This window comes from Leopardus geoffroyi, chromosome B4 (assembly GCF_018350155.1).
Source record: "Leopardus geoffroyi isolate Oge1 chromosome B4, O.geoffroyi_Oge1_pat1.0, whole genome shotgun sequence".
Classification (NCBI taxonomy): domain Eukaryota; kingdom Metazoa; phylum Chordata; class Mammalia; order Carnivora; family Felidae; genus Leopardus; species Leopardus geoffroyi.
Window position 1 is genome coordinate 36,556,005 of NC_059341.1, and position 27,064 is coordinate 36,583,068.

Genomic DNA, 27,064 nt, shown 5'->3' on the forward strand with positions numbered 1-27,064 from the left:
AATAAAACAATGTGAAGCTCTTCATCATCACTAAGGAAACAGAAATATGCATCAACTTCTCAAACCTCTTTTAAAAATTACAGTATCACACACCATTACCTTATTTTTCATAAATTTAGAATGACTCCGATAGACCTCCATTTGTTTCATTTCTTCCTCCCGTTCTTCAGTACTCAAGGCTCCATTCGATTTCAGCATCTGAATTTCCTCTTCCAAGTCTCGGAGTCCACGCTCCATAGAGGAAATTTTTGAATCCTGAAGACAATGGAAGATTTAGACATTATTCACAAAGAATCAGAGAAGTTGAAAATCTCAGTCTTTACAGATGTTGAATTTAATAAAGATAAATATGCAGGAAAACTGCTGTCTAGCAACTGGTGTCTTGCTTTTAAATTAATATATCCTTTATGGCCACTTAGGTGAAAGGAAGATAGCTCGTATCTATAATATGATTTTTCCTCTGTCTCCTCCTCCAGTCTGCACCCTTTTGTTTAAAGTTGAGAGTATACGTGCACCTGGGTGGCTCAGTTGGCTGGGCATCCGACTTTGGCTCAGGTCATGATCTCACAATTCGTGGGTTCGAGCCCCACGTCAGGCTCTGTGCTGACAGCTCAGAGCCTGGAGCCTGCTCCGGATTCTGTGTTTCCCTCTTTCTCTGCCCCTCCCCTGTTCAAACTGTATCTCTCTCTCAAAAAATAAACATTAAAAAAATTTTTTTTAAATAATAAACATTTAAAAAAAATTTAATGGAGTCCACCCTCTCAAACCCTGCTGCTACTTTATCAACTAAGATTATGTAATATTCTAAATACTTGGTTGTCATTTCAACAATCTTCACGGCATCTTCACTAGGAGTAGAGTCCATCTTAAGAAACCACTCACTTTGCTCCTCTATAAGAAGCTACTCCTCATATGTTCAAGTTTTAGCATAAGAGTCAAGAAACTCAGTCACATCTTCATGCTCCACTTCTGATTCTAGTTCTCTTGCTATATCTACTCCATTTGCAGCTCTTCTTCCACTGAAGTTTTGGACCCCTCACAGTCATCCAAGAGGGTTGGAATCAACTTCTTCCAAACTCCTGTTCAGGTTGATATTTTTACTTCTTCCCATGAATCACAAATGTTCTTACTGGCATCAGGAATGGCAAATCCTTTCCATAAGGTTTTCAATCTACGTGGCCCAGATCTTTCATAGGAATCACTATATATGGCAGCTGTAGCCTCACAAATATATTTCTTAAATAATAAGACCTGAAAGTCAAAATGACTCCCTGATCCATGGGCTGCAGAATGAATATTTTGTCAGTATGCATGAAAACAACAATAATCTCTTTGTACATCTCCATTAGAGCTCTTCAGTGAGCAGGTGCATTGTCAATTGAACAGCCATATTTTTAAGGCAATCTTTCTCTCTGTAGTAGGTCCCAACAAGCAGGCTTAAAATATTCAGTAAACTATGCTGCAAACAGATGCGCTGCCATCTAGGCTTTGTTTACAGAGCACAGCCAGAGTAGAATCAGCATAATTCTTAAGGCCCTCAGAGTTTTTGGAATGATAAATGAGCACTGGCTTCAACTTAAATGTCACCGGCTGAGTTAGCCCCTAACAAGAGAGCCAGCCTATCTTTTGAAGCTTTGAAGCCAGGTACTGACTTCTCCTCTAGCTATGAAAGTCCTAAATGGTTTCTTCTTCCAATAGAAAGCTGTTTCATATAGGGGTGCCTGGGTGGCTCAGCTGGTTAAGCATTTGACTTCGGCTCAGGTCATGATCTCACGGTTTGTGGGTTCAGGCTCTGCATCAGGCTCTGTGCTGACAGCTCAGAGCCTGGAGCCTGCTTCAGATTCTGTGTCTCCCTCTCTCTCTGTCCCTCCTCTGCTTATGCACTCTCTCACTCTCGCTCTCTCTCTCAAAATAAATAAGCATTAACAATTTTTTAATTAACAATAAAAAAAAAAGAAAGTTGTTTCATTTACACTGAAAATCTGTTGTTTAGTGGAGTCACCTTTATCAATGATCTTAACTAGGTCTTCTGGAAAATTTGCTACACCTTCTCCATCAGTACCTGCTCTTTTACCTTGCACTTTTATGTTATGGAAATGGCTTCTTTCCTTAAACCTCATGAACCAACCTCTGTTGGTTCAAACTTTTCTTCTGCAGCTTCCTCACCTCTTTCACCCTTAAAAGAACTGAAGAGACTTAGAGCCTTGTGCTGGATTAGGCTTTGGCTTAAGTGAACATTGTAGCTGGTTTTATCTTCTATCCAGACCACTAATACTTTCTCCATATGAGCAATAAGGTTGTTTCACTTTCTTATCATTCGTGTGTTCACTAGAGTAGAACCTTTCGTTTCCTTCAAGAACTTTTCCTCTGCATTCACAATTTGGCTGTTTGGTGCAAGAGGTCTGGCTTTCAATCTATCTCAGCTTTGGACATGCCTTTCTCACTAAGCTTAATCATTTCTAGCTTTTGATTTAAAGTGAGAGATATGAGCCTCTTTTCACTTGAACACTCAGAGACCACTGCAGGGTTATTATTTGGCCTAATTTCAGTATCGCTGTGTCTCAGGGACTAGGGAGGCCCAAGGAGAGGGAGAGAGACGGGGGAACAGCAGGTCAGTGAATAGGCAGAATGCACACATTTGTCAAGTTTGCCATCTTATATGTGCACACTTTGTGGCACCCCAAAACATTCAGTAGTAATATCAAAGACCACTGATCACAGATCACCAGAACAGTAATGAAAAGTTTGAAATATTGGGAGAATTACTAAAATGTGACACAGAGACACGAATTGAGCAAATGCTATTGGAAAAACAGTGCCAAAAGACCTGCTTGCTGCAGGGGTGCCATAAACCTTCAATTTGTAAAAAATACAGTTTCTGCAAAACACAATAAAGTGAAGCAATAAAACGAGGTATGCCTGTAAACTATTTCAATTGCACTATCTGAAAATTCACCTTTAACATTATTATAAATCTTCCTAGAAAGATCAGGGTGTAGTCCCTTAAGAATAACTAAAGAAGCACCTGGGTGGCCCCGTCGGTTGAGCATCCAGCTCTTGATTTTGGCTCAGGTCCTGATCTCACAGTTTGTGGGATCAAGCCCCACATCAGGATCCATGCTGACAACACAGAGTGATTCTCTCTCCCTTTCTCTCTGCCCCTCCCCCCCTTCTCAAAACAAATAAACTTAAAAAAAAAAAGAATAATAACTGAAATAATAGGCATACACATGCGACTAACCTGCAAATGAAATGTGTTACCTCTGACATTAGTTTGGGGAGGGGAAGATGGATAATGAAAGGGAGCCAGTGGAAAGAAGGAGTGTATTTCTAGCATCACTGGTGCTTCACACAAGACAAAATCACCTTCAGCAATCAACTCAAGCTCCACACATCACACAGACAGCCTCTAACTCTACAAAGCCACCATAAGGCCCCCAAGACACATTATCCATTTTCTCCTCTAACTCCAACACAAACACATGGGCAGCTCTTGACCAAATCAGCACCCTCACTACCAAATCATGTCCCATAAAAGCTTCTCCCCAAAAGGGACCAAACTGTAACTGAAAGTCACGAAGAAGGCACTGACTGCCCAGATAAGAGACGTGTCAGGCTACTCGCTGAAATCAGGACAGAAAAGTAGTATCTGATACGCTCAACTAATTCTAGCACCAACTCAATCAGACTGAGACTGGGTTTATTTGAGAACAGTCCTTCCAACAAGGTTTATTACTCCTACAATGTATAATAACTAAGTAAATAAATTCCTTTTCATCTTACCACTCTGTGCTTCCCCAGCTCTGGGTCTCCCCATTATTAATCAGCCAATTCCACTAACCTATTGAAATCCCCTGTTGCTTGCTAAATTTCCCAAATCCTCACTTTTACTTTTTCAAAAGTTGTCTCCCTACCCCAAGTAAAACCTGGCTTTCCAAAAGGATGTAATTTCCCTGAACTCTCTCCAATGAGGGTCACTAATCCCCCAGTACCAGAAAGGAGCAAGGGAAAAAGTATAGGCAACCTCCCAGTTCCTCAATGCTGCTCCCTTTATTTTACAGCTCATACTCCTTTTCACTCTACCCCCTCCTCACTACTTCCCCATCCCTCTTGGCCATTTGAAAAACATCTTTGGCACCTGGCTCACAATCAATCTTCCCTTCAAATGCCACTCTTGCCATCATCCTAGGATTTCAATGTCTGAATTTCAATGACCTCAACCACCAGTCCACTTCAGCTATCCAGTCGACAGGACTACCCTCTGGATCCTATCATCACCCAGGCCTACTGCAGGCTTCTCCCCAGGCCTACTGCAGGCTTCTCCTCAGGCCTAGTGCACCATCATCCTCTATTTGCCATTCCTCAATCTCACAGAGATCTTCACCTCACTAATGGTCACATTTTCTCCCAACCTGTCAGTACAGTCTGAATTCTCTTCCTTTCTATCCACACTACATTCTTGGACTGATCATGCAAACTCCTCTCTCACCATCATCCTTAATTCATGTGCATTCCAATAATTCTGCCATTATCTACCCAGCAAAACTGTAACCTATAGCAGTACAGTAATTCTTCCCTGTTCCTCCACTGCGAGAGGAAAAAGAAAAAAAATTAGAGGAGGGGGAAGCAGAAGGGGAAGTGGAGAAGGAGAAGATGGAAGAAGGGAAGAAAGCAAGAGAAGGAAGGTGAAGGCAAAGATAGGAGGAAGAGGAGGAAGAAAAGGCAGAAGAGAGAAAAAAGAAAACTACATCACCTTGAAGATAGTTGGGCTCTTTTACTGTCTATCAATCATCTTCTTTTCCCATTTCCCCCCAAGACAATTCTAGATCTTCATAATTCTCTCAGGATCATGCCACACTCTCAGCAACTCAACTATTTCAGCTGTGATTTCAGGATAGCATCCACCTGACCCAACTGGGCCACCATTATCTCAGGCTTTCTTAACAGAATGGCTGAAAGTTAACACAACTTAAAATAGCTCCACTGCCTGTTAATTATTACACTTCCACATTCTATCAAAAGGCAAGTAAAAGAATTTTGGAAACATAGGTATATTCATGTGTTTTATTCTTACGTTTCAACAGGGCTCAGGAAATAAAACATACAAATAGATTTGTGGGAAATAAGAACATACAATTGAACCTTTCTAAAGACTCTTTACAAGATTATGTTCAAGACTACTAATTGCCTAACTACAAAGAACCCAGAATTCCACTAATTCAGAATTTGTTTGGTAAATCTTTCCCCACTGGAAATAAAAATACACACAAATAAACAAAATTTTAGAATGAAATCATTTAAATTCAGAGAGAAATTCTTATAACCGTACTTAAGAAGCATCTCTCTACATAAAACTATATACTAATAACTAAATATTCTTGTCATACCAACAACTATTGAATAAAGGCCCACAAAACAAAAACAGTGTCAAACTTTTTAGGGAATAGGAAGAAGCTAAGATTTAGGGAATATGAAGAAGCTAAGACTTACCTATAAGTCTTTCAGCTTTTGTAAGAAAGAGTATGTTGTTTAAAAAAAAAAGAATATGTTTTTCATAAAAATAATAACAGGAGCAGCAGCTAACAGTTTACTATATGCCAGGTAGTATTCAAAGTGTTTTACTTGCTATAACTAATTTAAACCTCAAAACAACCTATGGGAGGGGTGCCTGGGTGGCGCAGTCGGTTGAGCGTCCGACTTCAGCCAGGTCACGATCTCGCTTTCCGTGAGTTCGAGCCCCGCGTCAGGCTCTGGGCTGATGGCTCGGAGCCTGTTTCCGATTCTGTGTCTCCCTCTCTCTGCCCCTTCCCCGTTCATGCTCTGTCTCTCTCTGTCCCAAAAATAAATAAACGTTGAAAAAAAAAATTAAAAAAAAAAAAAAAAAAAAAAAACAACCTATGGGTTACATACTATTACTATCGCCTTCTAGCCATAAAGAAATTGAGGCATAGAGAGGTTAGGAATTACTTGCTCTATTGTCATACAATTGATTCAAGTAAAGCCAAATTTTGAATCCAAGGAATTTAAGAAGACAAGTCTTAATCAACCTAACATAAAGCCTAAAGATTTCTACCTATTCATTAACTTAAAGCAGAGGTTTACAAAGCATGGTCCATGTTCTATGTTCTGGATCCCCCCAGACCTTTTCAAGAAGTCTGCATAGTCAAAACTATTTTCATAATAATACCATGATTTGATTTGCCCTCTCCACTATGTTACCATTTGCACTTCAGGTATAAAAGCAATGGTGGGAAAAAACTGCTTGTGTCTTAGGACAACAGGCAATAGCACCAAACCACGCTAGCAGTGACTGCACTCTTCAGTATTGGGTACTCACAGAAAAAAAAAAATTTATTAAAAAAAGCTTTTTTTTTTTTTTTTTTTTTTTTTTAAGTAAGCTCTAGGCAAAATGTAGGGCTTAAACTCATGACCTCGAGGTATCTCACGACCTCGAGGTCAAGAGTCGCATGCTCGACCAACTGAGCTAGCCAGGAGCCACAAGAAATAAAAATTTTAAAAGACTACTTCCTTTGGTGGCTCAGTCAGTTAAGCGTCCAACTCTTGATCTCAGCTCAGGTCTTGATCTCAGGGTCATGAGTTCAAGCTCCACACTGCACTCCATGCTGGGTGTGGAGCCTACTTAAAAATTTTTTAAAAAAGACTGCTTCCTTTGAGAATGTCCTTAATGAAGCAGTAAAAATTATTACTTTTAATTAATCTCAAACCTTAGGAACACATCTTTTTAATATTCTGTGTGATGAAATGGGAAGGAGCTAGGCATTTCTGCACATTGAAGTATGATAGTAGTTCCTTAGAAAAGCACTTGTGTGCCTCTGAATTGCAAGCTGAATTAGGTAGTTTTTTCATGGAAGATCATTTTTACATGAAAGAACAATTGACAAACTATGGTTACCAGAGTTAATATTAGGCAGACATTTTCTAAAAATAAATGAATGAGCTTGTCATTTTAAAAGAATAAAAGAGGGGCGCCTGGGTGGCGCAGTCGGTTAAGCGTCCGACTTCAGCCAGGTCGCGATCTCGCGGTCCGTGAGTTCGAGCCCCGCGTCGGGCTCTGGGCTGATGGCTCAGAGCCTGGAGCCTGTTTCCGATTCTGTGTCTCCCTCTCTCTCTGCCCCTCCCCCGTTCATGCTCTGTCTCTCTCTGTCCCAAAAATAAATAAACGTTGAAAAAAAAAAAAAAATTTAAAAGAATAAAAGGGTCCTGAGATCAAAAGGCTTAAACACAGCCGATTTAAAGGAATTCTGGACAACTTTTTGGTCCCATCTGACTTATGATCTATAACTAAAAGGGAATAAAACCAAAGTGCTTTCCAAGTATCTTTTCATTGTCTTACTATTTCTTCTTAAATCTACAAAATAAGCAAAATATTGTTACATACCACTTTCTAAAACTCACACATGAAAGTATGTAATCACTTCAAAGTGTAAACTGACTCATAAGCTTCTTTGGAGACTCTTACTTACCTTCATTTCAATAACAGTTTGCAGAGCTTTTGTTTTGGCAGAATCAGGAGCATTCTCAAATCTCCGATGCATCTCCTATACAAGAGAAGCAAAAGAGAGTAAGTGTCTCCTTTTCACTCTTATTTTTGCTCATGGGGAGGGTAGGGAAGGACAGGGAAGAGGGAATAATTGAGTAAAACAGATGATAATGATAACCCCAGTCCCGTGTGACACTTTGATCCCTGTCTACCAGACCTTTCCCAGCAGATCAGAGAAGGCTAGGGAGGTATGTGGGTCAAATACACAGGCACGAAGAGTCCCCATCTCGAACACCTAGTTATTTAAATTTAGTCACAGAGATGACATTAGAACAACAGATGAAAACTACACCACAACCCCAGATTGGTGTATCAATCCTCCACATGACTCTAAGATATACAAATCAGAACTCCAAACAATCCAAAAGGAAGATTAGAAATAGTCTTTTTTCAAAGGAGAAATAAAGGTAGTCACAATCAGTCTGCATCGCACAAAGCTGCTTTTAGTAGCTTTTAGCATTTGTGTTAACCACATCCTTTCCATAACATACACACCAGAGTAACAACCTGGCTACCTATGATGAAAATCTCTCTCCAGTAGGGCAACAACTGGGAAGAAAAAAGATGATAAGGCTGTTGGACAAGTTTCCTAAGTAGTTCATATTTAAATTTATAAAATGTCATAAAAACATAGCTATTCTTTTTAATCTAAATTTTAGTGAGTTCAGAATCAGGAAGAAAGGAACTGATGGTAGTAATATCATATTCATGGCCTTCAAGGGTTACAGCAAAGTTATTGGACCACCTCAGGCTATTTCCTGTCAGATTTTGTGAATGTCTCTGAGTTAATCAGTCAACATTTTCAAAATACTCTGGGACAACTTCTAGTGACCCAAGAATACACAGATGAATACTTTCCATCTGAACCATACTTAACCATAACAAAAGGAATGTATAATACTTTAATTACACCATTCACCTAATTTATTCATTCTTGCCTGACCAGAAAGAATGGTTTGAGAAAAAGAAAACAGAACTGCACACTTCACTGAGTTACCTCTTTCTGAAAGACCGACAGAAAGAACCGATAAAAGTTCTAAATTATAAACAGTTTAAACACCAGTATCTTCTTAACATCCACATTCACACAAGCTGGCTGCTGAAAGTATAGTGCAAACCACTATTAATACATACCACCCTTTCTGACCACGCTTTCTGCTACTTTTCTCCCTAACTCCAGCCTTAAATATTCAACAAGGTATTCCATCCACATGTGTGACAAACACCTCAAACTCTCCAGGCCCAAGAGTAAACTCTTGGAGGTGCTCCAAAAGCTGTTCCATCCTTCCACATACTCAAGTGAAAAACCTGAGTCTTCTTAATGCCTTCCTTTCTCCTTCAAGTCAGTCAATCAGGAAATCCATTTAACTCTACCTTCAAAACATATCTGAAATGCAAGCACTCCTTGTCATTTCCACTATGACCATTTGGAGCGAGCCACTAACAAAAATATATATCTTCTAATCCACCAACAAGCTCCTAATTAGGCCCCCCTCTCTTTATCTTTCTCCCCTACATTCTATTCTCAACAGAGCATCCAGAGTCACTTTTTTTTTTTTTTACGTTTATTTATTTTTGAGACAGAGAGAGAGCATGAATGGGGGAGGGTCAGAGAGAGGGAGACACAGAATCTGAAACAGGCTCCAGGCTCTGAGCTGTAAGCACAGAGCCCGACGTGGGGCTCGAACTCACGAACTGTGAGATCGTGACCTGAGCCGAAGTCAGACGCTTAACCGACTGAGCCACCCAGGTGCGCCCAGAGTGACCTTTTTAAACATAAATTTAATTTTGTCAAATTAATTAATTTTGACAAAATTAATTTTGTCCTCTACTCAAAACTGTCACAGCTCTCTGTCTGACTCACAGCAGAGTCAAAGTCCCCTCACAGTGGCCTACAAAACCTTATCTCTTACCACTCTTCCCTCAGTCACCATGCTTCAGCCACACAGGACTCCTTGCTGTTTCTCAAATATGCTAGGCATTGTCCTGTTCCTTAGGACCTTTACACCAGATGTTCCCACTGCCTAAACTCTCTTTCCTGAGCTCATAGAGAGGACTTTGTGTCCTTCAAGTCTTGACTCAAATGCCTCTTCTGTATTAGTAGGTTTATGAGTTGTGATAATCATATTGTAGTTATACAAGAAAACGTCCCTATGTTTTAGAGATGCGTACTACAGTGTATAGAGGTAAATTACATCGTGTCAGGAATTTTTTTTAAATCTTTGGTAAAAAAAAAAAAGAAAAAGCAAAAATAGGACACATGAAGCAAGTGTGGCAAAATTTTGGTAACTGGTATATCTGAGTGATAAGCATATGGAGATTCATTATGCTATTCTCATTACTTTTGTGTAAGCTTGAAATTTTTCATTATAAAATTAATGTTTAATGTTAGTGTAATGTACCTTATTTGAAAACTTAAAATGGACAAAAAAGAACCCATATGTCCTTTCCCTCTACTTTACTCAACTTTTTCTTGTCCCATAGCATGTACCCTCTAACGTATGTTATGTGCCTCTATAAGAACATAGAGGGCCAGGGTCTTTGTTTCATTCACTGTTGAATCCAAAGTGCCTAGGACAATAGCTGGTACATCAGTAAGTGCTTAAGAGATATTTAAAGAATGAATGATGATGGGGCGCCTGGGTGGCGCAGTCGGTTAGGTGTCCGACTTCAGCCAGGTCACGATCTCGCGGTCCGTGAGTTCGAGCCCCGCATCAGGCTCTGGGCTGATGGCTCAGAGCCTGGAGCCTGTTTCTGATTCTGTGTCTCCCTCTCTCTCTGCCCCTCCCCCGTTCATGCTCTGTCTCTCTCTGTCCCAAAAATGAATAAACGTTGAAAAAAAAAAAAAATTTAAAGAATGAATGATGAATGAATGAATAATGAATGGATACCAAACTTTCAAGAATAAACTAAAGAGGGAATCTTCTCATGTGCTGAATTATGCACACCTCCTCTTACTTCTACATAGCCCTCCTCTAACACTTAGTACACTCTATTTGGAATAATCTTCTTCTCAAACATACCAGCCTGTACACTCCTTCAGGGCAAAATTGCCTTTTGTATTCCAGACACTGTCTGACATGTAAGCAATCATTAAAAATGATTTCTCCCCCACATCCATTCCTCTTTGGCTAGATGAAGGAAAGACTGAATAAATGAATAAATTATCAGCTAGTATTCATCTTCATCCCTCTATTGGAGCACTCTCTCTAAAGTATCAAAAAAGGATCTCCTTATTTCTAAATCTAAGAGCTGTTGTCCATCCAAATCTTTTCTGAACTCCATGTAGTAGCTGACTTTTTTTTTTTAATTTTTTTTTTTTTTTAACATTTACTCATTTTTGAGAGAGAGACAGAGCATGAACGGGGGAAGGTCAGAGAGAGAGGGAGACACAGAATCCAAAACAGGCTCCAGGCTCTGAGCCGTCAGCACAGAGCCCGATGCGGGGCTCGAACTCACGGACCGCGAGATCGTGACCTGGCTGAAGTCGGACGCCTGGGGGCCACCCAGGCGCCCCAGTAGCTGACTTTTTTAAATTAAAACAGAGAGAGTTAAGGGAGAACATCTTTAAGATTTCTAACTGCCTTCCATTAATGAATTATCCTAGCTCTAAATGCTTATTCTCTGCCCTTTTTCCTATCCTAAGCACAGACATTTTCTAAGTTCCATCTTTGGAACTCTTCTCAATTCTATTGCCCCAATCCAGGGACTCCACTAGCCCACAGAGAAACTTGAAATGAATTAGACAATAGCAACCCCTCTGGGGTAGATGCAACCTCACCATGAAGCACTGATTGAGTTTTAGGCCACATCTGCTCCATCAGCAGGAAGCTTTTGTTTGGTTGAACAATGTGCACACCAATCATACAAGGAAGCCCTTCCCCAGTCCCACAGATTCGACTACAGTTGATCTCTGAACAACAAGGGTTTGAACTGTAATGATCCACTTATTTTTTTAATAAATACAGTAAAATACTGCAAATGTGTTTTCTCTTAGGATTTTTTAATGACATTTTCCTTTCTCTAGCTCATTTAAGAATACAGTAAATAACATATAACACACAGAATGTGTGTAAATCACCCACTTATGTTATCAGTAAGACTTACAGTCAGTAGTAGGTTATTAGTAGTTAAGTTTTGGGGGAGTCAGACATTCTACACAGATTTTCAACTACACAGGGGTCACCTCCCAACCTCCTCATTATTCAAAAGTCAACTGTATTACCTTTCCATGGATGCGCTGGAAAATATATTTTTCTAGTCTTGTAGTGGACACCTATCACTTTTTCTAGCCATGGTATCTAATCTCCCTTCTACATTTGGGGATTCTACATTTTAAGCCAAGAGTCCTCCTTCTGCAAAAGAAGTTAAAAATGCCACCTACTTTTCTCCCCAGCCTTTCCTGCAGTTAAAGCCCAGACACAAAACCTAATCTCCCCAATGAGACACATACATCACTTACTTTGAATCAGAATCTTGTAACAGAAGCAGGGACATGAATAGAGACAACTCTGTCAATGAGTGGCAGAGGCAACAGCCACCTCAAGTTCCCAGTCTCAGGAATGGCAGAGATTCCAAGGGTAGGGAGCAGTGTCAGTGGTGTCAGCCAAACAACCTACCGTGTTTGTGTCCTGCACCAGGAGCACCACTGTCTAGACCAAACCAATAAAGGAACATGATGGATTTGAGGCTATTTTTTGGCTATATAACTTCTGAACCCAGACTCTTCAGCGCTCCTAGAGATTATGGAACCATCATCTCTAGCCTGGATTACAGCAACAGTCTCCCAAAGTTGATCTCCTTAGTAACACAATGGAAGATTGTTACTTTAATTATTTTAATTAATTCTTTCTCGACCTCCCCAAACAATTCATCCATATCACTAATGAATTCCAGGGTGCCAAATCTAGTGGACCCCTTTCTGCCCTCATCTTCCTAGAACTCTCAGAGGCATTCAAAGCAGTGGGGCCACTCCCTCCTATATACACATTTTCTCTTGACTATTATGACACCACACTCTCCTATTTTTCTTTTTCTCCAAGGGCTCCTCTATTTCTCTTACAGGTTCCTCCTTCAAAATTAGACCCCTAAATACTATAGTGATCAGGTGACCAGTCCCTAAACTCTCTCCTCTTTTCCATCGAAACTCTCTAATCTTCTACACTGCTTAAAATTCAGTTGAAATGCTAGTGAATTCCCAGGCCTGTCCTCTGCTCTGATTTCAAGACTCCTTTATCCAACTGTCCATTTGACATCTCTATTTAGAGGTCTAGTAGATAATTTAACTTTTATTATCTATAACAAAACTTAATTTTACCTTCTTTAATCTAGCTCTTCATCTGATGAGTGTGACGAGAGGTAAGTCTTCTCCATCTCACTAAACATCACTACCCTCCAGTAGCTCAAGCCAAACACCAGTGTCTCCTTTCATTCTTCCCAGATGTTCAAAATTCAGTAGCAGGCAGTGATTGCTCCATCTTCAAAATATTTCTTGAATTATTCCACTGTACTCCATTTCCAGCTCAGTTTAACCCCACATTACTACAACAGCTGTTCATTTCCTTCCATTTCCTCTGTCTGCTCTCAAGAGAGCACCAGAGTAGTCTTGATAAAGCATCAACAAACCATGGGAGTTTGGTCTGCTTTGAACCTTTCAACAAGTTTCCCATTCACTTCTCATTCTCTACAAAATCAACATGATCTGACCAAAATGAATAGAAGACTGGCCCTCCTGTTGTACTCATTTTAAACTATTTTAAAATTAGATAAAATGCATGAAATAACTGTTTTCAGACACTGGAAAAAGGCACACTGATCTATGATCCTTGAAAGAATAGAAACAAATGTGATGGCCCAAACCAGCTCTTCAGAATATGATGCAAGGAGAGAAAGCCAAACAGAAAAGAGCAGTCATACAGAGCTCAGAAGACAGATCAATGGATAAGACTCCTAAAGACAGTGAAAATGCACAGAGCAGAGTATCACAGAGAAGGAAGCTAGCCATAAAAGCAGCAGTATCTAATTTGACAGGGGTCCCCTTGAGTATTTGGCCAAATACTAAGTGTGTACCCACAGGGCAAGACTCCACAACATCAAACAACAACTACTAAGGATAGAACAACTACCCAGAGAGCTATGAATTGAGCAAATACCTGAACTCACATGAGGCTAAGGAAATTTTAGTTCCAAAGGGCCAAAATAAAGAAAACATCAGAGGCATTTAACAGAGACACCAGAAAGTCCAACTCTTAGAAGTCGCAATCATCTGATGAGTGTGATGAGAGGTAAGTCTTCTCCATCTCACTAAACAGCACAGCTCTCCCAGTAGCTCAAGCCAAACACCAGCCTCTCCTTTCATTCTTCCCAGATCTTCAAAATTCTCTATATAGAAATTAAGGCCTCTATAGGAAAGGCTATCTAGATCAGCTCTAACAGAATTTAAAAGCAAGTCCTATAAAGATCAAGTTAATCCACAACACTTTCATTTAAGGAAGACAGTAAAATCCAGAACACACTAATGCAGGACAAAATCTCAACACGTTAGTTTAAGCCATAATAATTTCTCACCTACACTAAAACGACAAATCCACCGGCTTCCTATGAGCCTCGAGTTTGTATGCATTTAACCTATTCTCCACACTGTAAATAAGATGACCAACTGGACACACAGCAGATATTTAGTAATATTTATTCAATAAAATGAGTGTACATATAGAAAAATAAAATGAATTCTACTAATTGTAAATAATCTTCATCGATTAATAAAATCCTATAACCTATACATTTCTCATTTGGTGTTTCTATATCTACTTGAAAATATTAAAACTGCATTTCCTTGATACCTCACAATTCAGATACTGAACAAATTAATTTTATCTGACTTCTTTCCTATTACCTAATTCCAAATAAGGTCAATTTCCAAATGTTTTATAAAGTTAAATTATAACAATTTTACTTTAAATCCTAGCAACCACATATGCAAAACATAAAGAAAATAGAAATCCATTTGAACAAAAAATCCTCCTTTGCTAAGGAACTAGGCTGCATTTTAAACCATCCACAGGCATAAAGCTTTCCTATTAAGACATTTGAAAACCTATCATTCGTAACAAATTTCCATTCAGAGGCCTGCACATTAAAACTCATTATGAACACATCTTGCAGTCAGTGAGCTGATAAACTCCCCTTTCCAACTGAGTACATCACGCCTCTGACTCATGCACTGTTAATAAAGAGACTGGAAATAGAAATGAATGTACTATTCAAATAAATATAAGAACTAGAATATTCTATTTGCTCACTCTATTTCACTCCATTGGCCTGAAATTTCTCATCCAAAAACAATTAAAGTACAGGTGGAATTATCTGGATCTTGTTACACTGTAAACTGTGGTAAACAACAGAAAATATGTTCATTTTCTCTCATTAATTTACCAGATAATAACTAACCTAGAGTTAGAAAACAAGCAAGTTAGGAATAAATCTTCGTATTTTTCTCTCTTTGGCAGTTTCTTTTAAAAAGTCAACTTCTAATTACACGACTGAGAGAAAGAAGTATTTGTGACTGACAAGTAGTACTTATGTCTGAAATTTCTGTTTTCAAGTTTCAGGTTTTAGCCTCCAGCACCCTTGGTTCAAGGGTAGAAGCTCTAGATTACTTGTGAGATTCAGTCTTCCATACAAGTTCTGGCTTTAGTGTACTCAAAACACAGAGGAGACAGAAATAAAGAAGAAGGGGAGAATAAACGGAAAGAATCCTCACTGTTTTCTGTATCTCTCAGACACCATTGTACTTTAACCCTTTACCACCTCTAGTAATGGCATTATTCTGAGAAAACATCATCTTCTTGTCAAAATAGAAATAGGGCACAAATGACACAAAGAAAAGGGAAGGAATAACCTGAATAAATAAGGTATGCAACTGTCCTCATTTTCCAAAATCACTGCAAAGCAGCAAACTAACTTGGGGCCCCTTTTTCTTTTCAAATTCTTCCCATGCTTTGTCTGTTGTTTCTTTTTTTTCTCTCAATCTCCTCTGCTTATACCTTACAACTGCTAATGATAAAAACAGGCATCCCTCAGATACACTAGTTACATTCAGAATTCCTATGCTGGAACCTAGTCAAATATTAATACTTTTAACCTCAAACATTTCTGTAAACCCCAACATGATAGAAGTTATACTAACAAGGTTTGTTGACTGAAATATTAAAGAGATAAAAACCAGCATGAATGTATTAATGTTTTAAAACAAATTTATATTTTATTTACCACAATAGCATTTAACACTTTTAAAACTGAGAGCACATATAGGTATATAAATAATGTGTTTAGTTGGCCAACAGATAATGTTTGGTAATGCAGATCCGAAAAAGTTCATAGTCAGCTTAGGTGTGTTCTGCCAACAGACTGAGAACCAAAACTGGGTTTTCAAACTATGGTGTCTAACAGAATTACCTGTAAAGCTCTTTAACACTCTATATGCCCAAACCCCAAGCACAGACCAAGCCAAGTCTTGACTGTAGTTCAATGTTTGTCCACCACATGTCTTCACTATTCTACCAATCAAAGGAAAGGTACTACAGTAAACAATATAAAATCTAACAATAAGTAGTCCCACAACAATGTAATTTAGTATAAAGAAAACACAATGCTTAATTTAAATTTATTATTTTCTTCTTTGGCTTTTCTTTGATGGGATTACTTATCTGTTATCTACAGAATAATTTTTATAAACAAAATAGAAAACTAATCACAAATGCTACTGGAATGCTATTTTAATGTTACAGTATTTCATCAAATCTAAGATGCCACTGATTATAATATATACTATTGTTTTATGTACTGGAAAGAAAGGAGGGAAATGCCTCCAAATAAATAATTACACAAAGCTTTATCATCCAGAATTTTTATTTTATACTGACTATAAAGTAGAACTTAGAGTTCTCTTTTACTTATTTAACCATATTTTAACTATATGCCATTTTGAACTGTTTTCATAACTTTCCCCATGCCAGCAACTCTGGTGTCAATGCTGATTCATCACATGATATTACTGATGACATACTGAACAATTAAAGTTAACATGAGAAACACCAACAAAGCTCACACCCTCAACTACAGTGGTAACAAACTGAGCAGCTATGACTGAATGCACAGGCAAACAAATCAGCACCACTACTGCCTTGTTGACAGACTGTAAGATACTGCCAAGGATAAAATTTAACTCAATGCCATATTGCTAAAGTAAGAAAAACTGTGAGTCTTAGGATTGATGAAATACTTTTTCTTTAAAGATGAACACGAAATCCAATAAATAACAAAACCTATGGATATCCTGGTATTGCCAACTCACAATTCTTTTTGACTTCCTTGATCTACTAGTGCAATAATGTGCAAAAGTCATTTCAAGTCACCACTCACCTACCCTAGATTAGAGCTGTTAAGTTATTAGACTTCCTTGTCCACTCTTGACTCTCCCTCCCCTATTTATTTTCAACACGACCAGAGTAAATTGTAAAAAGCAAACCTGATCTTAACATTCCCTTGGTTAAATACTGGAATGGATTTTTCTTGCACTTTGAATATAACTGTTGCATTACCTGCAAGGATCATGAAGGCAAGTGCTTTGTCTCCCAGAGGGCATGTTTTGTTCACTATTTCCCTAGTGCTTTGTACATGCTTAGTGCCAGTAAATACCTGAAGAATGAAAGGAATGGATTTGTCCTTGGATACCTCTTCACCCTGTCATCTGATGCCAGCCTTCACCTTATACAATTTGCTTTTGCCCTCTAGCCTCCTTGTTGCTCCTTCAAAATTCCTTCCCATCAAGCCTTTTGCAACTTTTAACCTTTATTCATGAAACGGTTTTATCCAAATGTTCAGCATGACTTTCTCCTTGTCTTTCCTCAAATCTCCTTACCTCAGGGGCACCTCCTCATACGAGCTTATCCTATTTACAGAAATCCCCTCCCCCAACAAAATTAGACTCCACCCAATCATGTAGTTTCATCCCATAATTATCAGTTTACTGTCTCCCACTAGATTTTTAAGTTCTAAGAGGGCAGAGACCATGTGGTCTGACATAAAAAAATGTATACCCATGCCCATCCTAGGATCAAATACATATCAAAGGCTCAATAGTTATTTGTTGAATAAATAAAAAAGGAAAAGTGGTGCCTCTAGTCTCTTGTTTTAGAAACAATCTTTATGTATCATGTTAGCCATACATTAGAAAACTTTACCCCAATCATCATTTTAACTTTTTGTTAACTGTATTTTCTAACATACACGAATTTAATTCTTTTTTTTATTTTTTATTTTTAGAAAGAGAGAGAGCATGCATGAGTGGGGGGCAGGCAAAGAGGGAGAAGGAGAGAGGGAGAGAAAGAATCTTAAGCAGTCTCCACACTCAGCATGGAGCCCAAAGTAGGGCTTGATCCCACGACCCTGGGATCATGACCTGAGCTGAAATCAAGAAACGGACACTCAACCAACTGAGCCACCCAGGTGCCCCCACAAATTTAATTCTTTAAGGTTCTTCCTATGGCAGTGAAAGATTCTTTCCTCTCTCAAAATTATATTAAAAGCTTTTTACTTACATATTCTTCTAGTTTTTTATTTTTTATAAAGTAGCTCTTTATTTCATCTAGAATTTGATGTAACTATGTAACTGTTTTCCAAATGGATGGCCACTATTTAAAACATCCATCATATACTTAAAACTGTATTATTTCTGGGGTGCCTGGGTGGCTCAGTCAGTTGAGTGTCTGACTCTTGATTTTTGGCTCAGGTTGTGATCCTGGGGTTTTGGAATCGAGCCTGCTTTGGGCTCTGTGCTGAGTGTGGAGCCTGCTTGTGATACTCAGTCTCTCCCCTGCCCTGCTCCCCTGCTCTCTCTCTCTCTCTAAAACAAAATAAGATTTTTAAAACCATATTATTTCTGGTTTCTATTTTGTTTCATTGATCTAGCTATCCAATGCTGTGCCAGTACATTTTAAGATCACTGGGTTTAAAATACGTGTATCGGGGCGCCTGGGTGGCGCAGTCGGTTAAGCGTCCAACTTCAGCCAGGTCACGATCTCGCGGTCCGTGAGTTCGAGCCCCGCGTCGGGCTCTGGGCTGATGGCTCAGAGCCTGGAGCCTGTTTCCGATTCTGTGTCTCCCTCTCTCTCTGTCCCTCCCCCGTTCATGCTCTGTCTCTCTCTGTCCCAAAAAATAAATAAACGTTGAAAAAAAATTTAAAAAAAATAAAATAAAATACGTGTATCATGGGGCACCTGGGTGGCTCAGTTAGTTGGGCATCTGGCTTCGGCTCAGGTCATGATCTCACAGTTCATGGATTCGAGCCCCCACATCAGGCTCTGTGCTGACAGCTCAGAGCCTGGAGCCTGCTTCAAATTCTATGTTTCCCTCTCTCTCTGCCCCTCCCCGACTCACTTGCTTTCTCTCACTCTCTCGCTCTCTCTCAAAAATAAACATCAAAAAAAATTTTTTTAATAAAAAATAAAGGGCACCTGGGTGGCTCAGTCAGTTAAGCACCCAACTTCAGCTCAGGTCATGATCTCATGGCTCACGGGATCGAGCCCTGCGTGGGGCTGGGCTGACAGGTGGGAGCCTAGAGCCCGCTTCAGTTTCTGTGTCTCCCTCTGTCTCTGCCCCTCCCTTGCCTGCTCTTGTTCTCTCTCTCTCTCTCTCTCTCTCTCTCTCTCTCAAAAATAAACATTAAAAAATTAAAAAATAAAATAAAATAAAAAATAAAAAATAAAAATAAAATATGTGTATCATGATCTGCTTAAGCAAGTGTTCCTACACTGTTCTTCTGCAAATAAACTACAACATCATTAAGGCATGTTTGAAAATCATTCCCAGTAGGATTACATCAAATTTACAGATCTGGGGTAAGGTGACATCTTTATATTGATGTTCCCATCTACACTATAATGAAAATTTAGCCTTTTCCTCTCCATTACCATTACTGATATTATTTATTACATTTCCTTACCTAATTGTACCATGTAACACACCCAGAATAATGTTAAATACTGATGAACCCAACCATCTTTGACCTCTTTCTAAAAAAAAAAAAAATTTTAACGTTTATTCACTTCTGAGAGACAGAGAGAGAGAGAGCATGAGTGGGGAAGGGGCAGAGAGAGAGAGGGAGGCACAGAATCCAAATCAGGCTCCAGGCTCTGAGCTGTCAGCACAGAGCCTGACACGGGGCTCAAACTCACAAACTGCAAGATCATGACCTGAGCAGAAGTTGGACACTTAACTGACTGAACCACTCAGGTGCCCCTGACCTCTTTCTAACTTCAGTAGGCATTTCTAGTATGGCACAGTAAGCCTGATGCTGGCTATTAGTTTGAAATGTGGTTATTATATACATTTATTATGTTATTATTTACTTAAATCTTATTTAAAAGTATTCAATTCTTATTTTTAGTTTATTTTGTTTCATTTTCAATCAAAATTCTGTAACATTTTATCTAATATATTTCAGACAGCCATCAAATACCACAAGATTCTCTTTTCCTTTTATCTAATACAAATTGTAACTGTGTATGATAAATTAAGCCATTCTGGCATTGCTGGAATAACCTCCTTTTGGTCAGAGTATTATCCTTTTATCATAATGCTGACTCTATCTGCTAATATTTTATTTATAATATGTATAACTAAACTCATAAGTAAAATTAGTTTTGAGTTTAACTTGTTTTCCAAACTTCATCAGATTTGAGAACCCAGTGGTTTCACTGGGGGAAAAAAAAAAACTTGAAATGCTATCCTTCTTTCTGTAAGTTCTAGGTTTAAATTTTTTGGCCTACATTTCAACTTACTCAACTAACATTTCTTGAGTACCCACTGTGTATTTGATAGACACTGGCAAAATAAAGATTTTTTTAAAAACATGTATCTTTGAGGGCGCCTGGCTGGCTCAGTCAGGGGAGCATGCAACTCTTGATCTCCAGGTTGTGGGTTCGAACCCTATGTTGGGTATAAAGATTACTTAAAAATAAAATCTTTAGGGACACCTGGATGGCTCAGTTAAGTGTCTGACTTCAGCTCAGGTCATGATCTCACAGTTCATGAGTTCGAGCCCAGGATCAGGCTCTGTGCTGACAGGCTGGAGCCTGGAGCCTGGTTCAGATTCTGTGTCTCCCTCTCTCTATCTGCCCTTCCCCCCATCATGCGCGCTCTCTCTCTCTCTCCCTCTCTCTCTCTCTCTCAAAAATAAATAAAAATATTTAAAATATATATATATACATAAAATAAATAAAATATTTAAAAAATGTATCTTTGATGCAAAAAATGAAGCAAACAATGAAGAAACATACACGTAAATATAAATATACTATCATAGGATTGGTTCATCTACATTTAAGCATACAGCTACACGAGGAAAACTTCAAAGAACTAAAATTTGGTCTAAGTCTTGAAGGTAAATAGGAGAAACAGAAAAGAGAACTAGAATTCTAAACATTTGTTTCTGAAACAATCATTTCCACCTGCTCTTAAGTAATTTTAATTTGTAAGACTGTGCTTTTCTGTAAGATGATGCTGTTACTAACAGCAACTAGAATTGTGTGTTGGTATGATTGATAAGGCCTACCTATATTTCTTCCACACTATGTACGTAAGTGGGACTTGATTTTGTAGAGCTTGTTAGTTGAAAAATCAGTCTTATATTCATGTTTTTTTCTACCACTTTTTCAAATTCACCACATCTCTGTTCTCTGCCAGAGTAACAATGTAGCTTTTCACACTCCTTAACTGTTCACCATTTATTAACTCCAAAACTCAAAAGTAAACAGGCATAATAAAAAAGAATGCAATCTAGCCACTTACGACAACATGGATGGACTTAGAGGGTATTATGCTAAGTGAAATAAGTGAAAGAGACAAATACCATATATTTCACTAATGTGTGGAATCTAAAACACAAAATAAATTAACAAAAAGCAGAAAGAGTCTATAGAAGACAAACTGCAAGAGGGGAGATGGGTTGAAGGATAGGCAAAATGGGTAAAGAGGAGTGGGAGATACAGAATGAATAAGTCACAGGGATAAAAGGAGAGCACAAGAAATATAGTCACTGGTACTGTTCTAGCATTGTATGGTGACAGATGGTAGCTATACCTGTAGCGAGTACAGCACAATGTACAGAGGTGTCAAATCACTATACTGTACACTTAAAATTAATGTAATGTTCTGTGTCAACTATACTTCAATTTAAAATGCTTTCAAATAAATAAATGGGCATAGGTTGAAACACTCAGAACAGAAGCACTAAAAACGTAACATTCAAAATTCATGATGCTGGGAAACATTTCAGGTTGTATGCTGTGTGAGATTATTACAACTTCTCTAACAAAAGTCTATGGCCAGGCTCTAAGTAATCTCATTAAAATATAAAGTCTTTAATGTAAATTGAAACAAACTCAGGATGTGCCTGTAACATACCAGTTGACTGAAAATTTCCTAAAATATTACAGTCTGATAATTTGAAGAGCCTAAAATGTACATAGCTGCTGATTAATCCTAACAACATGTTATATACACCGCTAGGAAGATAAACTGGTCCACTCACTCTGGAAGATGAGATTATTCAGTTTCAAAAATGTACACACCTTTCAAGCAAATTCATTTCTAGGAATTTATCCTAAAGAAAAAAATTAATGTACAGAGATATATGGTTAAGGATATTCAGCACAGCAGTTTTATACTACTGAAAAATAGTGGTCTAAATTTTCAATATTCAATCAAACGTTATAAATTCATCTGAAATTACAAAACTCTACATATACCTGACAAAAGATGGTCAAATACATTATCAAGAAAAGCATGTGACATTACATTATGCATACCTACACTAACACAGAAGCCACAAGCTGCACATAGATACTTAAATTTAAATTTGATTAATTAAATTTAATTCCAGATTAGTTACAGTGAAATAAAATTTAAGTCAGTTCCTCAGTCACACTAGCCACAATTCAAGAGCTCCATAACCATATGTGACTAGTGGCTACCATAATGAACAAAGCAGATACAGAACATTTCCATCATCACAGAAACTTCTATTAGACAATACTAATGTACAGTATTCTATCTTTCTTAAGAGAAAGAAATACAGAAGGGTGGCGAGCTGGGTGGCTCAGTCAGTAAAGCATCCGAGTCTTGATTTGGGCTCAGGTCATGATCTCACGGTTGTGAGATCAAGCCCTGAATCAGGCTCTGTGCTGGCAGCAAGAGGTCTGTTTGGGGTTCTCTCTTTCTCTCTGCCCCTCTCTCACAATAAATAAATAAATAATTTTTTTTAATGCAGAAGGAATGTATACATAATAAAAATGACTGGAAACATATGCATAACAGTTATCAGTAGGTAATGATACCTGGGATTTTAAGTTTTTGCTAATTTTACTACAATAAGCTACCATGAATTTACTATGTAATAAAATCATGTTTTTAAAAAACACTGAATTTCCCCTTTATCAAAAATAAAATGTCCTCACTGTAAATGTTTCATATTCCTTACAAAAGGAGAAGTTATAGAACTACAAATATAGAAGTATCCTTTTACAGTTACTATTTTGCTGCTTTGGGAATATTCCATGCTTTTAATTCCTTTCCTCATACTTCATTCAGACTGACAGTAACACAATTCTGTGATTTTTTTTTCCCTATCCAAATGGGAAAGTTATCTGAAGTCTCTGGCCACATATAGAGAATTACAGCTGTCGATTTTTTTTAATTCAAAGGAAGATGTATTTTCCATTTATGTTTTCTTAAAATGAATCATTACCTAGAAAAGTGAAAGATTATCAACAGTCACAGTGGCCAGCTTAAGTCTGAGTTTCCTCTATAAAAAATAACTGACAGTGTGTTCTATATCATTCTTTCTCACTGTGCCTCCATGGAAGCAAATGATTTTTATTACATATCTTTTAGAGCAAGGCAAGTTTCTATGGCAACCACAGAGCAAACATCCATTACTACTACCAAGGACTATATAAGCACATCTAAACTGAGGTAAACACTTTTTCTCTTAATAATATTCTGAAATTAAACAATAATTAGGTAACCTGATTCTGTTTTTGCTGTGTGTGTCTCTATGAACAAATCAAGAGATGAGTAACAAACTAAGAAAATTCTGTGTCCCTCTAGCAATAAAATGTGTCTACAGAAACCAGATTGGGGGCGGGGGGGGGGGGGGGGGCAGAAAGACCCAGAAATTTATCAAGCCAGTATACATACTAGTCAATGCCATCTCATACAAGAGAGCAAATCAGAAATCAGTGAAGCACTTAAATATCAAAGAAGAAATTCCCTTCGGGCTAACTCAGTGGAGTATGTAAATTTATCTAAGCCAAGATGCTGACTAATGCGGGGTGGGAGAGACAATCAGTAAGTCAAGAAAACTGAAAAAGCACTCACCTCTCTCAACATACTGTTCTCTTTTTCCTTCTGCTCCAAAAGGCTTTCTAGGTGGTGGACATGCATCTCTGCCTCTGCCAGTCGTCTTGTTCTCTCATGATCTTCTTCAGTAGCCTTAGCAGAAAGTCCTTTGCTCTGCAACATCTCCAGAAGTTTCTTGATGGATTCATCCCGAGCATTTAGGGTTTGCTTCTGAGTCTCAATACGCAACTCCATTTCCTCCAAAGTCTTTCGAAGAAGAAACAGCTCTTTGGCCTGCCGCTCATGCTCAGCATGTAACCTCTGAAAGTTCTCCTCTGTCAGCTCTGCCACGAAAGGTTCACCAGTCCTACTGCTACTATCTTGCTGAAACAGCTGGTTCAGGTCCCTCTGGATCCGCAATTCATCCTGGAGAGCCTGGATTGTCATTTGCATGTGCTAGAACCAAGACAAAACAGAAAACCCCAAGTCAGCTTCCCTCCTCAAGAAGAAAAAATAAAGCAGACTGGGAAAGTCAGAAAGTAGCTACCAGGGCTCTCAGAACTTGAATTTAACAAATTAGAATTCATGTTATTTTACACTGTCTTAAAATATGATTGAGATAATCTATAAAATGTCAATAATTTAACCTGTATTACTCCCAAAAGGAAACAAGAGAAGTATGGCAGAACTTCACTTTGCATAAGCCATGACAAAATAAAGGCATTGTTCAAAATTAACAGAAATATTCACAGAACTAAAAGAGAGGGGAGGAGAAAGGGGAAATCTACAGGAATACAAACACATCATACAAAAGTTTCACCAAATAATACAAAGGATATCAAAACACAAAATGACTTTTTAAGTAAGTTTACACATTAAATAATACTAACATTTAATGAGTAGCATCTACATGCCACACACTTTTTATGTGTTGATTCATTTAATCTTCATGACATGTGTACTATTAATTTTTTTACTACTTTTTTACTATTATTATTATTATTCTTACCGATGATGACACTAGTCTTGGAGATTTTTCGCTGTTTATTTTTTTTTAATATTTTTTAATGTTTATTTTTGAGAGAGAGAAAGAGTGCAAGTGGGGGAGGATCAGACAGAGAGGGAGACAACAGAATCAGACGCAGGCTCCAGGCTCTGAGTTGTCAGCACAGTGCCCGACACGGGGCTTGGACTCAAGAGATGTGAGATCATGACCTGAGCCAAAGTCAGACACCCAACCGACTGAGCCACCCAGGCACCCACTACTGTTTATTTTTGAGAGAGAGAGAGAATGAGAGAGCATGCAAGCCAGCAGGGGAGGGGCAGAGAGAGAGAAGGAGACACAGAATCTACAAACTCCTATCTCCAAACTGTCAGCACAGAGCCTGATATGGGGCTCAAACTTAAGAACTGCGAGATCATGACCTGAGCCAAAGTCTGTCAGGTCTTTTTAAATCTAGAGATTTAAGTAACTTGCCCAAGATCACACAGTAAATGATGGACCTGTCATTGAAATCAAAGGAATTTTCCCAGCCCACAGAAACTAGTACTACCCGAAGAAAATAACATAACTTGAAGCTTTCATAAGGGGAGGAGAAGGAGTGCCTGGGTGGCTCAGTTGGTTAAGCTCTGACTCTATCTCTGCTCAGGTCTTGATCTCACAGTTTGTGAGTTCAAGCCTAGTGTCAGGCTCAGCACTGACAGCACAGAGCCTGCTTGGGATTCTCTCTCTCTGCCCCTCCCCTGCTCACACTCTTCCGCCACCCTCCCCCGCCCCCCCCACCCCGTCAAAATAAATAATTTTTTTTAAAAAACTTTAAAAAAAAATCAGGGGGATGGGGAAATACCTCACCATGTGAGCTTTTCATACAGGGAAGGACAATAATATAGGTGAGTAATTAAACAAAGATGTTAATGCAGTTAAATTACAAAATGTTTGAGACAGCATATCTTTAGCCTGTACACCTAATGAAGGTATATGAACCTTTAATCTGAATGGAAAATTTCCAGCACGTTAGACAAAGAATCTAAAAGTGTTCACAAGATTCATATTTTTAGAAATGAAGAAACAACAACAACAAAAATCACTCTTTGTATTAAAGGTTTAAAGACTGGCAGTATGCCATAGTGGAAAGAACACTAACCCACAATCAGAAGACCTGACTTTTAGTTCCAGCTCTCACACTAACTGCTATGCAATTTTGGATACAATGCCACTTTCTGCATTTCAGATTCCTCATATTTAAAATAAGGATTTATATACCTGCATAATTTTTTCACAGAGATTTTAATAATATCATGGAAATCTTTGCAGATTATAAAACATACATTGTTGAAAAATTCTGGCAGACTACAAAATAGCAGTATAGTAAATATCTCAAATAAATGATCTGGCAAGGATACAAAGATGTATGTACAAAGATACTTATTCTTATTTATAATAGTGACAAAATTAGAAACAACCTAAATAGATATTAATAGGTGATGAGTTACAGTAAATGAGAAATGTCCACATAATTTAATACTATACATCCATAAAAAAATAACAATGTAGGGGCACCTGGATGGCTCAGTCGGTTAAGTATCCAACTTTGGCTCAGGTCACGATCTCACAGTTCGCGGTTCAAGCCCCGCATCAGGCTCTGTGCTGATAGCTCAGAGCCTGGAGCCTGCTTCTGATTCTGTATCTCCCTCTCTCCCTGCCCCTCTCCTGCTCATGCTCTGTCTCTCAAAAATAAATAAACGTTAAAAAAATAACAACAACAATGTAGATTGGTATTTAGTGATTTAAATCTATCATCACAATATACTGTTTTAAGTGTAAAAAAGCAGACCACACAAGACTAAGTATAGGATGATCTCAATCTAATTTTTAAAAGTGTATGGGGCGCCTGGGTGGCGCAGTCGGTTAAGCGCCCGACTTCAGCCAGGTCACGATCTCGCGGTCCGTGAGTTCGAGCCCCGCATCGGGCTCTGGGCTGATGGCTCGGAGCCTGGAGCCTGTTTCCGATTCTGTGTCTCCCTCTCTCTCTGCCCCTCCCCCGTTCATGCTCTGTCTCTCTCTGTCCCAAAAATAAATAAACGTTGAAAAAAAAAAAAATT

General features: G+C 38.5%; 1 protein-coding gene across 24 annotated transcripts in view; it reads right to left on the minus strand.

The window, feature by feature from the left end:
• The window catches only part of ERC1 (ELKS/RAB6-interacting/CAST family member 1), a 524,080-nt gene that overhangs the window by 403,036 nt on the left and 93,980 nt on the right, over window positions 1–27,064 (minus strand). For all 24 annotated transcript variants that reach the window (XM_045463914.1, XM_045463916.1, XM_045463908.1 and 21 more), the window contains exons 3-5: window positions 24,002–24,418; window positions 7,485–7,559; window positions 100–255 (exon numbers count right to left, since the gene is read on the minus strand). In XM_045463914.1, the coding sequence (XP_045319870.1) occupies window positions 100–255; window positions 7,485–7,559; window positions 24,002–24,418 (648 nt within the window). The remainder of the gene's footprint in view (window positions 1–99; window positions 256–7,484; window positions 7,560–24,001; window positions 24,419–27,064) is intronic.